The sequence below is a fragment of the Papaver somniferum genome, chromosome 2 (assembly GCF_003573695.1).
Source record: "Papaver somniferum cultivar HN1 chromosome 2, ASM357369v1, whole genome shotgun sequence".
Taxonomy (NCBI): domain Eukaryota; kingdom Viridiplantae; phylum Streptophyta; class Magnoliopsida; order Ranunculales; family Papaveraceae; genus Papaver; species Papaver somniferum.
In genome coordinates this window covers 202,344,045-202,359,745 of record NC_039359.1, presented here as the reverse complement: position 1 = coordinate 202,359,745, position 15,701 = coordinate 202,344,045, and the positions used below count along the sequence as shown (strand labels likewise).

Here is a 15,701-nt window from a genome sequence, read left to right as displayed (position 1 = left end):
TGGCACCTTGAACTTCAATCTACTGTCAACACATTCATTTGCAATAAGAACCCCATCTAAAATCTTCCTATCATGTATGAAAGCTCCTTGAAAATATGAGATAAGAGATGACATAACAGTTTTCAATATCTCTGCAAGAAGCTTAGAGATGATCTTATAAGCACCCCACTGAGACTGAGAAGTCTGAAATTCTTTGGAATGCATGAATCCTCCTTCTTAGGAATGAGAGTGATGAAAGAACAGTTTAGCCTCCAATCTAAAGAGCCAAATCTGAAAAAATCGTCAAACATTCTCCCTCGTTAAAAAAATCGTCAATGAGGCTGGAAAAATAATTACCTTCTCCCCTCGTTAAAAAGAAAATGTAATTATGAGTTAATGCGTGGTAACACAAATTTATTTCAATAATATCTTAAGTTTTGCCAGATTTATTTCATTTTCCCATTAGCCTTAATCCTTGATCAACAATAATAGTCCATTTACCAATTCGTTCACATCTGCCTTTTAAGTTGCCGATAAAGGAGATAAAGATGGTTGCCGTTACTAGCCAGTTGCTCACACTAAAAGCCATTATTAACCAGCGTATCTTTCTGGAAATTTAAGATGGCATCACACGTCCTAACAAGTAAGTTGCAACTGGCATGCACCCTCTCAAATAGGATCCCTGGCGACACTAAGTCGTGGAATTTTCCATGGCAAATTTTTTGCTTAGGTCATTACTGATCAAATATCCATTACCTGGTCCCGAACATTTCAAGTGTCAAAATAGTAGCTAGGCAAGAATCACTACACCCCCAGTAGCCAATCTCAGCCGTTCGATTCCAACCGTTAATGCCACGTGTGAATTATCTTTGTTGACTAACTTTCTTTAGCTTTTGACCTTAAAGAAGGTTTATGTCAGTATCTACGATCTTTCGCTTCTTTTTATATGTTTCTGTACCACTCGTCTCTTTCCATAGAGATGTGCTACAAATCCAACGGTGATGAACAGAAGGTCTGTCTATAAAGCATTTAAACATGGCTGTATCATTTCTCTTCTATAGCTTTTTTCCTTTTAAATAAATTAACGTTTTGAAAAAGAAGTTTCAGTTTCAGTTCTCTCTTTCATTCACTCGTTGCTCTGCAGCTTCATGCTTTCAATTCCATCTATTTAAAGCTCTCAATAGCGAACTAGTTTCCTCCCTTTTCTCACTCTTTATTGTCTTCTCCCCTTCTCTCACACATCTCTCTCTCTCAAATGGCATCAGCAGCCGCAGTAACTGAAGACGCTTCAGCAGAACCCGTAAACTACAAGGTAACCTAAATCTTCTGTTTTCTTCTTTCTTCTTCTCACCGTCGAGGTTTTTTCTTTCATTTGGTAATTTTTTTTTTGATGTTTTTGTTTTGTTTTTCATTTTTGCAGACTTGCATACTGAGAGTATCAATTCATTGTGAAGGTTGCAAGAAAAAGGTCAAGAAAATTTTGAAGAAAATTCAGGGTATGAAATTCCTCATTTCAAAATTTCTTCTCAAAAATCTCAAATTTCCTCTGTTTTTGTGTGTGTGTGATGTGATATTTGTTGATTTCATCAGGTGTTGAGGATATTATAATTGATTCGAAGATACACAAAGTGACCGTGATAGGCAGCGTAAATGGAGAAGCTTTACTTAGGAAGCTTTTGATTAAAGGGAAACATGCTGAGTTTTGGCCTGCTCCTCCTCCTCCTCAAAAGGTTACTCAAACGAAAGAGAAAAGACAAGAAACTCTGAAGAGTGGTGAAATTAAGAAAGACCAACAACCTCAAATAAGTAAAGATGGTAACTCTAGTGAACCAGAACAGCAGAATCAGAGCAAACCAGATGAAGAAAAGATTCAAGTTAAGGTCAAAAACATCACCATTAACGGCGAAACTAGCAACGACAACAGCAATCAGTCTGCTAATGAAGGAGTTCAGGCCGATAAGGGAGTTAATGGTCCAACCCAGGAGGCAAAAGCCGAGGGGAAATTGCCAGCAAACTCATCTCCGGTTAACCCTACGCCGGCAAACGACAATACGGGCATTGAAAACGGCGTAGCCGCTGGAAATGACAAAGCTGTTGGGAGTGGCATTGTCCGTAAAAAGAAAGGGCAAAAGAGTAGCGAGACATCTGAAACCGTACAAATTCCTGGGGATACAGCGAGAAGCGTTGAGGCGTCATCTCATCCAGCTGGTCAAGCAACAGAATCGGTGTACCGTGGCCCATCTTCACGTCAGCATGCAAATCCTTATCCGTCGTACGATACACCTCCAACTTACGTTATGAGTTACAACACAGCCAACCCTAGCAGTAGTTACAGTGAGACATACTATGCCCAACTACCAACTTACACGTATTCCCAACCACCGCCACCATACATGCACGCACAAGAACCACCACCGTCGTTTATGTACTCCGATTCACCACCGCAACAGCATCCTCAACAACAGTCGGATTCATTTACAATGTTCAGCGATGAAAATGCAAATGGATGTTCCATCATGTGATGTAATATTTTCGTTTTGATCATCCAGGGTTTTAAGAGAATCTTTTCAATCCAGCGGTGTTAATCAAGCTTATACTCTTTGTATAAGTATTTCTTTCGGGGGAGGGGTATACTTTTTGTATAGGATCAAAACTGAAATATATGAGAATAGTAGGGGTAACATTGTAAGACGGTATTATTATTAGTGGTAGCATAATTAATTCGCCTTTATTTTTTTCTTTTAATGTAGGAGAATATTGATAGTAGTTGTTAAATCAAATCCTTGTAGTAGTGTTTAGTTGTTTGTGGGGTGTCTATTTTCTCAATCATGTCAAAGAAGGTTTTGATAATGAAATGAGAAATGATAAACTAGTTTAATGTATTAAGCATTGTAATGCTTGGGTGTAAGTAGGACCAATGATTTTTTTTTTTTTTTTTTTATATATAAGGCCCAAATTCATTCTTTTCGAAATTATTCTCTTCTCCTTCTTCTCTACCTCTTCTGTAAAGTGATGATTAAGAGAGGTGGAGATTAAATTGATAGGCCAATGGCATATTGTTAATTGTTTGTTTTATTCTTTCTCACTTTTATTAGGTTTTGTTAGGTGCACAAAGTTAATGTCTTTATTGTGACTTGTATTGATTAATATTTTGGCAAGGACCAACAAAGGGCTTCTTTCTTTTTTTCTTTTCTCATTTTGTCTCTCTTAGGTGGGAAGGAAAAGAAAGTAGGATTTATATTGGTGATATGGTAGTGTATGACTGAGAAAGTGCATGTTGTAGATGATATTAAGGGTTATTGGTCAGATGGCGTTTTTGTGGTATGTGATTGTGAAGTAGGAATTTACGTTCTCTATTATTCTTATGTGTAAAGGAGTGTTTGATGTGATTTTCTTGTCTGTTTTTCTTTCTTCCGAAAACAAGATTTTTTTTTTTTTTTTTACGGCATATTTCCGTTACTTCCCGGTGCATGACAAATTTCCGTTAGTTCCCGCTGCATGACATGGAATGGGAACTTGGGAAGTCACTATGTCTTGTGTTAAAATGGAAGTCACTGGCGTCTATTGGATCTTATAGTGGACATTGGACAGTGACTTCCTGCTGTTAGATGCAACAAGAAGCGATCAGCTGCTTCCGTTCGGATTTGGAAGTGGACTCCAAAGTTCCTTGAAACATACTCGAAATATACGACTTACATTTTGAAATGTGTGACTATTGCATTTGCAGTACTTTACTTTGACTGTGGATTTTGAATCTTTGATTCTTTTCATGGAATTCTTGTGCTTTTCATGGAGTTTATCTGCTTTTACACCCATATGTTTTGGTTGTATGTTTACGGCTGCAACAGTAATTAACTGAATAAACTTATTATTAAGAGGCCTATAAAGTTTTGGTCTACCAAGGAAACTTGACTTTTGAAGAGTTTTGTGTGCTTGGTTAATGTAAAAACTAAACACTTGTCTCAAGAATCATGGGCATGATTATATTAGGCTACATCCCATGTAGGGTTTAGTTGTTAACTTTGGAAACAATAACACCACAATTAAATATTCAGCTCTGCATTGAAAATGATTTAACGGCCACTATTTAACCTGAAGTGAAGAACAAAGTTCAATGATGGTCAACAAGAAACTCACCCTTGCGCCGTTGGTCCATAAATAATTTGCATTAGGTACACATTTGTGTCATGTACATGAAGGAACTTTATTTATCGAAGAAGATTAAGGGTTGTTTTTGCTTGGTACACCGGCGATTTCCAGTAGAATTTGGTAACCGAGGTAACAATCATGTTATTTTCGTAAGTAGGGAGGACAAGGTTATGACATTGCTGTTTATTTACAACTTGTAAAAGAAAAACAAAACAAAACAAAACAGAAAAAAGATCTGCACTTGAGAAGAAATTTAAGGCAGTGTTACACAGGTTAAAAAGGAGCACCTTATTTTTGTGCATTTAAATGTGCCTAACCTCTATATAATAATGTACCAACGTATCATTCTCTGAGAGAAATTTGTTGGGAGGTAAATCATGAATTCCATTAAGAAAAAAAGGCCCCCTTCGGGTCTACCCAATTTATTTATTTTGCCTCATGTTCCTATCCTTGTTAATGCGCATCACCATCTTCTTTATCGTCATCATCTTCATAGTAGATCCATGATCAAAAACAGTCCCTTTTAGGTGATCATGGAGTACCCCAACTTGTTTTTGTATTAACCCTACAAAATAAATCAACTCAATGAATACACTTGGATCGAGATATGTGTCCATGTCTCAAAAACCAAGTAGAACACAAAATCATCCAAATAATAGAGGTCTTGATACCACCACCATATGTGCCAATTTCTGATATGCATAAGTAGAAAGTAATACCACTAAGCGTGGTCCCGAACAAATAGATAGCAAGAATTCAATAATGTTGCACTTGATATAAGGAATACGATAATATCGAAGTTAACTGCGACTTTTAAATTAGAATTTAGACCTTAACAGCTCCTCTAGTATGATTATTATGGAGTTCTACAACTTCTTGCATTGAACTTACAAGTAAACCAAAAAAAAGGGATGAGTGAAAACATAATCTGCCTAATAATAGCGGCTGTGATAAACTACTTAGTGTGCCAAACTCAATGATAAGCGTGGTGGTCCCAAAGAGAAAAGTTAGCAGGAATTCTATACTGTTGCAGTTGACAATTAATTCGACTTAATGAATACGCTGATACCAAACTTAACTGCGTTTAATGTTGATGTCATTCTATAACCTGTTTGCAAATCTCCTCAGAGCAAATTTAATAACCATACTAATACTGGAAAGGAGGAAACTAGGATAGGTATGATTTCTAATCCTAGATTACACACAACAGGAAAGACTAATACAAAAAATGAAAAGATGAGTGATGGGGTCTAATGTCATCATGTTCTTCATTAATATCTCTTCAGAATCTCTTGATTTTGGTCACTTTAATAATGGTGTACTGTATTTGGTGATGAAACAAAAAAGAAATAAATCAGTGGTTTGAGTGTGGTGCCTGGTGGTTTTGGAATGATGATTTCTTGATGACTTAAACAATGACAAAAGCAGCCACATCAATATCCTAATCCTTTCTTAGGATCAACAGGTTGGAGGTTAGAAATGAGCTAAATATTTACCTAATTCTTCCGTTCCTACAAAAAGAACTCTCACGAAATATACATGTTTAAAAGTTCTAATTTTACTGTGACTGAAAGATAACCGCACCCAGATGAGCTGTAAAAGCCTAAGTTTTATCCCCAGAACCGACGAGCAGTGAATATGATTTAACCAAAATGTTTAATGATACTCAAAAGGCAGTTGTGAAACTATGGCTTTCAAGAGTCATAAATCCCGTACCAATAGAACTGCAAATATGCTTGTAAAATTGAGATACCAGAAGTGCAAAGTCATGTTATCAAACTATTATATTACCTGTTATTCTATAGAACAGTTGAGGCCTTTGACGTGCGCAGATTGCTACCAAGTATGACTACAATCACGGTCACGTCATCGTGGTACTTCCTTCTTCTACCAGCAGGGATTCTCATTAATTCTTCTGTGCTGAAACCTGCAAGATGAATAGGCTGGATTCAAGACCAATAGAGTATTCGGTTATAACTAAAATGACTAAGTTGCTAACAGAACTTCTTATACGTTAATTTTGATTTACCTGCACTATCAGCGGCTCTTAGTACGAGCTGCTCAAGAAGGAATTTAGCTGGATGACCTGATGGGTTGCTTAAAATATATTTATGCACAAGTCTTACAGCTTCATCACTCGTGATGAAATCAAATAATCCATCACTTCCGATAACTACAAAGCAGTCCTCTTTTGAGATTCTATGAACATTCAATGAAGGCTGGGTGGAGACATATGGTGGACTTAATAGATTTGGAACTTGGAGAATACCCATCAAAGCATCGTTCATTTTTCTCTGCACAAACAATTGAGAATAATATGAAATGTTATATGAAACATTTATTTGGAAAAATTAATTACAAAGAACCATTAAAAATGGATGGACAGACTAAATGATCATGTTTACGTTTGAGAAAAGGACAAATGTTCACGTATCCATTATTAAACATGTATAGATACACTGTTCTAGACTCATTCTTAGGCTCTTCTGGCAGTGCCACAGTGCACGTAATTATAGGGAAAGAAGTGACATCCCCAGCATGTAAATTACAACTTGAAAGATAAGTATTTACCTTTTTCAAATAACCAACTCCAAATGCACGAGTTAGCTTCAATTTCCCTTTTACTTTTCCACCAACAATAACCGAGGGCTCATTTGGATGATCATTGAGAAGTTGATCCCGTTCTATTTTATTGTCAACACTATGAATATCTGACAGTTGAATAGCTTCCAACTTCTCATTAGCATCAACACCATATGTAGCTAACACAGCTCTACTATCACCTAAACTAAGTATATATAGATCCTTATCATAAATTAGAACAACCAAAACACAAGACCCAACGGAAACTAAGTCAGGACGATCCTCCATTTCTTGTTCAACCATGTACAGAAAATCAGTCTCAGCCTGATTAAGAGCAGATTGGAGGCAATCAAGCACTTTATGCCTAAACGAGTCATATGAGATTTCTTGATTATTAACTAGTGAAGGTTTTGCATCGGTGAAGCTTTTATCATTGCTGTCTTCATAAGTTCTCTCAGGAACGTGTTCCTCAGATTGAGAAGTATTTTCATCCATATAATATAGGAGACAATCATCTGAATTCATGTTACTTTCCTCTTTCATTTCCTTCTCCAAAAGATTCAAGTATAGCCCAATGGTTTCATAGAATGTCCCTGCCAAAAAGTCAGCTGCATCCCTTCCATTAAACCCGTCATATATAGCACAAAAGAGCCAACCATTTTCTTCTGAACAAACAGCTTGAACTCTATCTTCACCAGCTGCCCCACCCGCAACTTCTACTTCCTTAGCATGAAGGAAATTTTCGTTTTCAGAAGGAGCACTCATTGATTTCAATCTATGAAATTCCCAATCTGATATCTCGCTCTGATTTGATGAAGTAGAACTCAAGGTTGACATTCCACTCTGAAAAGAACACGATAACATATCCAACCTAGCAAATGACGGTGAAGAGGGGACTCTACGGAATGATTTTGGAGAATCCAGACTAGGAAGAATTTCAGCCCCTATCCGGCCATTGCATATATTTGTATTAGCTAATGTGGTGTTAGCGCTTAGAGCAGCTCCAGACAAGAAAGAAAAGGAGCTTTTCCTTCGAAATCTATGTCCATATGGAATCTCATATCCATCCGCCATTTTACTAGAACCTCCTTGTTTACCACTACATTGGTAGCCAAAAGTGACCTGCAGTTCTCCGACAGGCTCAACAATTGTTTCTCCATACATGATTTACGCCTGAAAACAAGATCCATCCATTCTTAGTGAGAACATAAATATAAAATCAGAGGAACGAAAAAATGAAACTTGTAAATGCCAAATCCTGTGGAGATAACCAATATAGATGCCTTAAGAAGGTGATAATGTGAAAGAACAAAAAGAACCCTATAACCGATTCCTATACTAAGATATATGTAAACCATCTACGTGATCTCCAACTGATAATCTTTTAACGCAGTGTACCTACTTATAAATGGGAAATACTTCATGGTTAAATTTTACACACCCTTGACCATACTATAGACCGTACTATAGACGTAATAACAAACATTTTATTCGCTAAAGTGAGCCTTTGAAGAAGTTTAATCTAATCTCATACAAGCCATAATTTGACAACAACCTACAAGCTTCTTCATGTCAAGTGACTAATACAACATCCTAAGGTATAAGCGCGGGTAGAAGTTCGAATTTCCAAATAATCAACACTTCTATGTATTGATTCAAATTTGTCAAATTGCTATATAATCTAGCAAAAAAGATGACCAACAGGCCAAGATAAGAAACCTAAATATGAAGGCTATATAGTAAGGGTACACTACCGTACACCCTGACCGGTCGAATTGTAACAAAAACACATCCTGAATGTTAACATGCAAAATTCACATAATCGACCAAAAGATTGAAACATAAATATAAATTCAAGATAACAAATTAGGCCTTCAATTCTTCCCAAAGTAAGAACAGAACCATCTTAATGCAATTCCGATTCATTTAGAAGCCACTACTATTCATCACTCATACACACCCAAAAGTCCTTCATGAGCAACTCAACAACATCAGATTAACTCAAAACTTAAGAAAATGCAACAAAAATCAACAAAACCCAGTATTCAAATTACCAATAGCTAAGCGTTGATGCGACTGTATACATGAAACAACAACAAAAAACAATGGAAAAAAGAAACAAACAGGTAATGACTAGAAAGATACAAAGAGAATCAGAAACAGGGTAGAATACACAGAAAACCCAACTTACCAATTGAGATTGATACCTCAAACTCTAGCTTAATAATCAAGTCAGTGAAAAAGGCTGAGTAAGAATAATAAATCAGAACTGGGGATTATGAGAAAGAAAAGGGGAAGACAAAAATAGTAAGAGAATACCAAAACAAGTTAAAAATAGAAGAGTCGGGTGTCATTCTCTTCTTTTTCTGAGAAAGGTCTTTAGACTCGCAACAACTAAAGACTTTTTGGAGGAGAGTTTCAAAGTGGAAAAGATTTTTGAGTGGTTTCAGGACTTTTTTCTATCTTTAGTTGCTGGATTCGATTGGTTTTTTATTCCCTGGCCGAAAAATAGAAAACGGAAGAACCATTTACATGTTTTTTTTTTTTTTTTTGTAAGGTCTCGTCCTAGCGGGAGCTAGGGTCTCCGATGGACCGAACTCCAAAGGGATCGTTACAACATATGAAAACATGGCTAAGTAGGATTATTATTTTTTTATTTTTTTTTGGAAATTGGATGGCTAAGTAGGATATAGAACTCCAATCGACTAAATGAACAAACCAATTTAGTGAATCACGGTTCTCGTCTCAGTCAGGATGGATAAGTGGCGGAACTAGAAATGTTATATGAGGAGGACTTGACTAATTTTATACCCTTATTTAAGCCTGAATTTATATAGTACATGAAGTTTGGGCTATATAAAAATAATTAATGAAAAAAATGATCTATTGGAATTTTGGGGATGCTTAAGCCAGGGGAAGCTAAGCTTTGTATCCGCCTCAGGGATGGACACCTTCACTTTACAGTTTAATTTCGGAGAAGTTTTGAGGTTTTTCAAAATTTTGTATCGCCTCAATCAAACAGTTGGTGAAGATATTGAGAGTTTCAGATTCAGACTACCTTGAACTCGTCCCTCGTATAATATGATTCACAATGACAAAAAGAAAGCCGAGTCTTTTAAATCTGGTTCTTATTTTTTTATCGAAATTCTCATATAAAAAGTCTCCGCCGTCGTCTCAGTGAGAACGCATTTCCGTTTCGACAAATTTATCGTCTAGCCGAGATTTAGAGATTCGTCCCGGCCATGGACCGAGACCGTGAGTCTCCGCGAGACTCGGCCGTATTGATTACATTGTCTTGACCTACGAACAAGGGTGTCTTTTTCACCATTGTATTTTATTTGCATTTCGGGATTTTAACTGATATGCCTTCTTTTTGTTGTTTTCTTCTCAGTTGAAACATAGTAAATCCCACTAATTTTCATTCATCAATTTTATGCAGTATCTTATTTTTACATTCTTAATAACAAGTTCCCGAGTACTTAAGTTAACTGGACTATGTTTTGTGGATTATTAATATTAGCTTGTCCAAGTTGAGGAAATGAGATGTTATTTTGCATTAATCATCGTAGTTATCATCGTTTCGTGGAAAGATGATGATTTTTTTTTTATTTTCTTGCAATATTACCACGGGGTGAGGATGGTAGAGGGTAGTTAAAGAAAACATGTAACATCCCGTGTTTTTAGCATGCGCATGCTAAGAGATGTCCATGGCCTTGAGAGAAAGCTTCATCTAAAGCTTCCGTTGCTTAGTAAGAATTAGATTGTCTAAAGGCCTATATCGCGCCAAAATGAAGCATTATGTTTGGCATTTTGCCAAGAGCCAAATCTCGCATCAAATGATGCATTAGGCCAGTTGGGTAGATGGACTTTAGCGTTGCAGCGTAATCATTGCACATTATGAAATCTATTGGCCTAGAGCCAACACCGCACAATCATTGTGCATCAGGCCAGAGAGTGCTGACCGACGAATATTGCACAATCATTATGCAATAAGCTAAAAAGAATGTCGCGCAACCATTATGCGATATCCAGAACCAGTGTTGCACAATCATTGTGCAATATGACAGAAGCGAGTGGTGCGCAATCATTATGCAACAGAACGGAAACTCGGCAATCATTGCCAGTCATTCAGAAATTCATGGCAACGGCCATGAATAGTGAAGCAAGCATGTCAATTTGCTCCCCTTTTCCCAGTTGTAGAAATTGCAAGTTAACATATATAGGGAGGGGTAGTTGGTTGAAGGTGCATATGCGAACCATGTACCAAGTAAGCTTCCTAGCTTAGCCGGAAGAGTATAAATGATGCCTAAGACTCATTTATAGCTATGTGGTCTTGCGAAGCTTAGGCATCACTATGCCATGTCGCGGACCTGATAATGCATAATCATTGTGCATTTTGACAAACGACCTATATGGACCAGGCCATTACCATTTTTGCAGGCCACATCCTTGCAAACGAGTTTGGCTTAAGCTTCGGTCCCTTCGAGGATGAACTACGGTCTGTGCTTGATCCCTTTAGAGTAGGGAAGGGTACGGAAGCAGCCCCAATGAGTTGCAGCATTGCCTGTCCATCTTTTTGTCGCTCATATCATCTATTTCGGAGATAATTGCGGCACATTGGCCTCTTACATCATCTGGTTCGGTAGTTCGACAAAGGAGATGATTGTGGCCAAACTTGATGAAACAAGTTGATGCAGATGAGCAAGCTATAGCCTATTTGGAGGCTAAAAAAAAGATTGTCGTAATTTAGCTCAAGATGGGTCTAAATTGATTGGAAACGGCCCAACAATCAAGACGTGATTTTACATCACGGTCTTGGAATTTTGGCCAAATTCCATCGTTTAGGGCCTCAAAAGGCCGTTTTTGCCGTTTGAAGAAAGGTTTTGGTTTACTTAATAAACCCTTCGCAGAACAAGGGTAAGTTGGAACAGTGTGGAAGCTAAGTTAGCTACATCATGCTCTAATAGCATGCTTGCAAGGGCAATGAACGTGCATTTGCCTAGCTTTGAGGCCCGGACCGTAGCATCATCATGGCGCATCGGGAGAGTTATGGCATGCGCGCCCAGGCGCGCCGGCCATAATTTTCCGCCTGTCACAACACACCAATCTAACTATCAAACATTTGAAAACACGAGTTTCCACTAAAAATAAAGGTTATAGTGATGCGAACTCACTGATTTTTTTTTATGCTCTTACATCAATAAGAACCAGAAAGCATGTAGGTCCCGATAACAGTAATATGTAACTATGTTAGAGCACCGTTCGGTCAAACTCGCAAGTTTTGCTATCTTAAGCTTGTTGTTAATGTTAGATGCACAAACTATATCTTGATTTCTAGTCTACTTAAGTCAAGTTTCGTACTAGGATTATAGTATGGTAGTTGAATATCAGACATCACTAAATAACGCTCGAAGATTGAAGACAGAAAATCAAACGAAGACGTTTGGAGAATTTTATCAACAAAGAGGTATGTGAAGACTGGACCATTTTATTTACTCAAAAGTATTACCATTCTATCTATATGAGACTATGTCGTATGACTTATAGTACATATTGCAAAGCAAAAGTTTCGAGTGAAGCTTGTTTTATTAAACATCCCGATATATGATTCAAGCAATAATTGTTCATGTACTTGACAAACTTAGTTAAGAACAATTTATTGTTCATGTACTATTTTTATTCAAGTTAATCGTTTAAAAATGGGCAGGATCTAATAACATGGTTTGGCCATTTTTCCTACAAAACCCAAGCAACAATGTACTTGAAGCTATTTTTTGGTGACATGTTCCTCTTATATAGCTCTGCATTCCTACCAAAAATGAGAGTATTCCGATATACGAAACTTCACCATCCACAAAATTTAGTTTCAACCGTTAATCTTCAACGATTGATATTCAAAATGGTAGATGGTAGTCTTATACGTCTTGGAATGCTCTCATTTTTGGCAGGAATGTGGAGCTATATAAGAGGGACATGTCACCAAAAAATTAGATTTAAATACATTATCGCTTGGGTTTTGTAAAAAAAATTGGCAAAACCATGTCATGATTATGTCAATATAACCATGTCATTGGATCTTACCCCTTTAAAAATTACCTAAGTAATGGTATTCATCATCTATGGAAATTGGAAATGTTTCAAATCGACTAAAAAAAGTTTTTAGAACTACTGAAATTCTTGACACATGAAGGTATACGTACCCAGTACAGGCACCATCTTCATCTAAGTTCCGAGATAGGGGTAGGTACGTGTACCCAATACGCATACCCTTTAGTTCTGAGTTTGTGCAAAAGGGTTGAGCTACGTGTACCCAGTATGCATACTTCAAATGTCTGAGTTCGTGAATTACCTTAGGGTACGCATACCTGGTAAGCGTACCTTGCCTATATGAATTCACGAGCTAGTACATAGGTACGCGTACCCTTTCACATATCTGCCTAGTACGAACTAAATCAGATGCATTCATACTATTTTCTAAAATACGTTTGGTATTGCTATGACTTTCATATACACCTCTAAGACATCTTTGATCGCTAAAACACCTTGTGTATGTGCATCACAGTTCAAGTCTTAAGTGTTTAATTGAATACAAAATTACTTATTAGTTTTCAAGGCATATTCTCCATGAACTATCATTATACACGGTTCCAGTACCCGGACCATAATGTATATTGTATGTAATTTCAAGAAAAACTCATGCTTACATGATCTCATAACAAGAGCTTAATCTAAACAGGGAAAGTGTTTTCTTGAATCTCAAATTATCTTAACTTGAATTCTAAGCAACCCTAGTCTTAAAAGGCTATAAATATAGAGACTCAAACAACCAGGAAATTCAATCCCTGACACTTCTGTGTCCTAGTTGTTTATTAGACGTCTTCCATAATAATAGGTTTTACTTAGGGATTTGTGAATATTGGAGCATTGCGCGGTCGAACTCATAAGTTTTTCTATCTCAATCTTGTTGTTAATGGTAGATGAACAAAAATATATATATTGATTTCTAGCCTACTAAGTCATGTCTCAGAGGTATAAGTTGGTTGTTGAATATCAGACATCACTGAATAACCCTCGAAGACTGAGATCGAAGAAGATATTTAGAGAACCTCATCAAAAATTTATGTGAAGACTGAACCATTCTATTTACTCACAAGCTTTACCATTCTATCTTTTTGAGACTGTGGCATATGACTTTTAGTATATTTATAATAAAGAAGACACTTCGAGTCAAGCTTGTCTTGTTAAATATCTCGAAATATGATTCAAGCAATGGATGTTCATTGGCCTTAACAATATTAGTTCGAAGCAATAAATTGTTCAAGAATTAATCTTTTGGTTCATTTGAAAAATTCCCAAACAATGATATTTATATCTATGGTATTTGGGAAGGTTTCAAACAGCAAAGAGAGAAGTTCAGAACTACTGTAATTCAGACTCAGGATAGGTTGGCGAACCATCTCGCAAACCATAGATATCTGATTTTCTAGAATATAGGAATGTTGGTGAACCAGTTCGCAAACTGTAAGTTCATAATGAGAAAGTTCACCAACCCGGTTCACTAACCGTGGTGATTTGAAATCGGTAAAAGGCCAACGGTTAGTGACCCCAGTTCACGAACCATAGGTTCCTGAGTTCACGAGTTGCTGAACAGTTGGAAAACTCGGTTCACGAACCGTAGCGCCCGGACTCATGAACAACCTAATGGTTCACGAACCGTTAAATCAATGGTCCCCGTAAAGTTTAGCATATGATCAAATATTTATTTATTTTTTAATTATGTTTAACATTGCTATGACTCTCATAAACACCTCTAAGACATCATTGATCACTAACACACTTTGTGTATGTATATCATGATTAAAGTGTTAAGTGTTTAAATCAAAACGATATTGTTTATAGTTCAGAAGGCATATTTTTCAAGAACGATCATTATACACGGTTCCGTAATCGTACCACTGTGTATACTCTTCTATGTAAATTCAAGATAAACTTATCACATGCTTACTTGCAACCCTAATCATAGTTTCATCTAAAAAAAGAAGGTGTTTGCTTGAATCTCAAGTTATCTTAGCTTGATTCTAAGCAACCCTCGGTCTTGAATATCTATAAATAGAGACACTCATTCAACTGGGAAATTCAATTCCTGACACTTATGTTTCCTGATTGATTACTAAAATCATCCTCTATTGACCTATGTTTTCTCTGAGAAACAAAATTAGGTCTAAGACTAAAAGACTTCACTTAGGGATTCGTGAAGCCAGGTCCGACTATCTTCACCTTGATAGTTCGTGTATCATGATCTTGATTTTATGTTATCGAGGTTTTCGTAATCTCTTTCAGGCAATATAGATAGAAATCACAAAGTTTTATTAGTCTTAGACTTTGTGATTCCTCAAGATAGATATCGGAAAACTATTCTTAATTGGTTAGTACACGATTATTCTTGAAAGGTGGTTAAGAATCCAGGTATCAGCTAACTGTTTGTAAGACTTCTGGATTTGTGAAGTCTGGTAGCTTTATCTATTGCAAACAGATTTCCAAGTCTTGATCTTTGATCTTAAGGGAAATCAAATGAGCTTATCTATTAGAGACATATTGGTATCAAAAGTCTTCACTTGAGCTGAAGAAACTCATAGGCTGCAATGTACGTCATCTTAGGGATTCAATTGCGTAGAGCCTTGCGAGGTTCAAGAGACGTAAGGAACGCTACTGTAACTGAATCACTTTGAGGGTGGATTTGGTCTCTACTATATTCAAGTCCGAAGTATGACAGTGCGCTAGTGTTTGTAGCGGCTTAATAAAGTTTGGTGTTCAAATCTGGACGAGGTCCCGAGGTCAATCTACTATTGTGGTTTCCTCGTTAATAAAACTTATGGTGTCTTGTATTTTTTATTTTCCGCATTATATTGTTTATTTTTATAATAGGATTTACACAAGTAATGCGTATTCAATTCTAGTAGATACGTCCATATAATTAAGATCAATTACAA

The 15,701-nt window shown here is 36.7% G+C and overlaps 2 protein-coding genes across 2 annotated transcripts; one reads left to right on the top strand and one right to left on the bottom strand.

Moving 5' to 3' along the window:
- Window positions 1-1,011: 1,011 nt before the first annotated feature.
- Window positions 1,012-2,861, top strand: LOC113350247 (heavy metal-associated isoprenylated plant protein 35-like). Its single transcript, XM_026594362.1, has 3 exons — window positions 1,012-1,291; window positions 1,400-1,475; window positions 1,570-2,861. Exons 1-3 carry the CDS (start codon window positions 1,235-1,237, stop codon window positions 2,499-2,501), a joined length of 1,065 nt encoding a protein of 354 aa, XP_026450147.1. The 5' UTR covers window positions 1,012-1,234; the 3' UTR covers window positions 2,502-2,861.
- A 1,481-nt stretch (window positions 2,862-4,342) lies between these two features.
- LOC113350246 (probable protein phosphatase 2C 40) lies at window positions 4,343-9,189 on the bottom strand. The gene is made up of 5 exons (XM_026594361.1): window positions 8,903-9,189; window positions 6,700-7,884; window positions 6,158-6,422; window positions 5,920-6,055; window positions 4,343-4,693 (listed from the first exon to the last, which is right to left on the bottom strand). The coding sequence occupies exons 2-4, from the start codon at window positions 7,873-7,875 to the stop codon at window positions 5,928-5,930; spliced, it is 1,569 nt and encodes a 522-aa protein (XP_026450146.1). The 5' UTR covers window positions 7,876-7,884; window positions 8,903-9,189; the 3' UTR covers window positions 4,343-4,693; window positions 5,920-5,927.
- Between the last annotated feature and the right edge of the window lie 6,512 nt (window positions 9,190-15,701).

Coding starts and splice junctions, on each gene's coding strand:
- LOC113350247 (XM_026594362.1), top strand. CDS start 1,235: ATGGCATCAGCAGCCGCAGTAACTGAAGACGCTTCAGCAGAACCCGTA. Junction 1,292..1,399: donor CAGAACCCGTAAACTACAAG/GTAACCTAAATC, acceptor TCATTTTTGCAG/ACTTGCATACTGAGAGTATC. Junction 1,476..1,569: donor AATTTTGAAGAAAATTCAGG/GTATGAAATTCC, acceptor TGATTTCATCAG/GTGTTGAGGATATTATAATT.
- LOC113350246 (XM_026594361.1), bottom strand. CDS start 7,875: ATGTATGGAGAAACAATTGTTGAGCCTGTCGGAGAACTGCAGGTCACT. Junction 6,423..6,699: donor GAGTTGGTTATTTGAAAAAG/GTAAATACTTAT, acceptor TTGTTTGTGCAG/AGAAAAATGAACGATGCTTT. Junction 6,056..6,157: donor AAGAGCCGCTGATAGTGCAG/GTAAATCAAAAT, acceptor TTCATCTTGCAG/GTTTCAGCACAGAAGAATTA.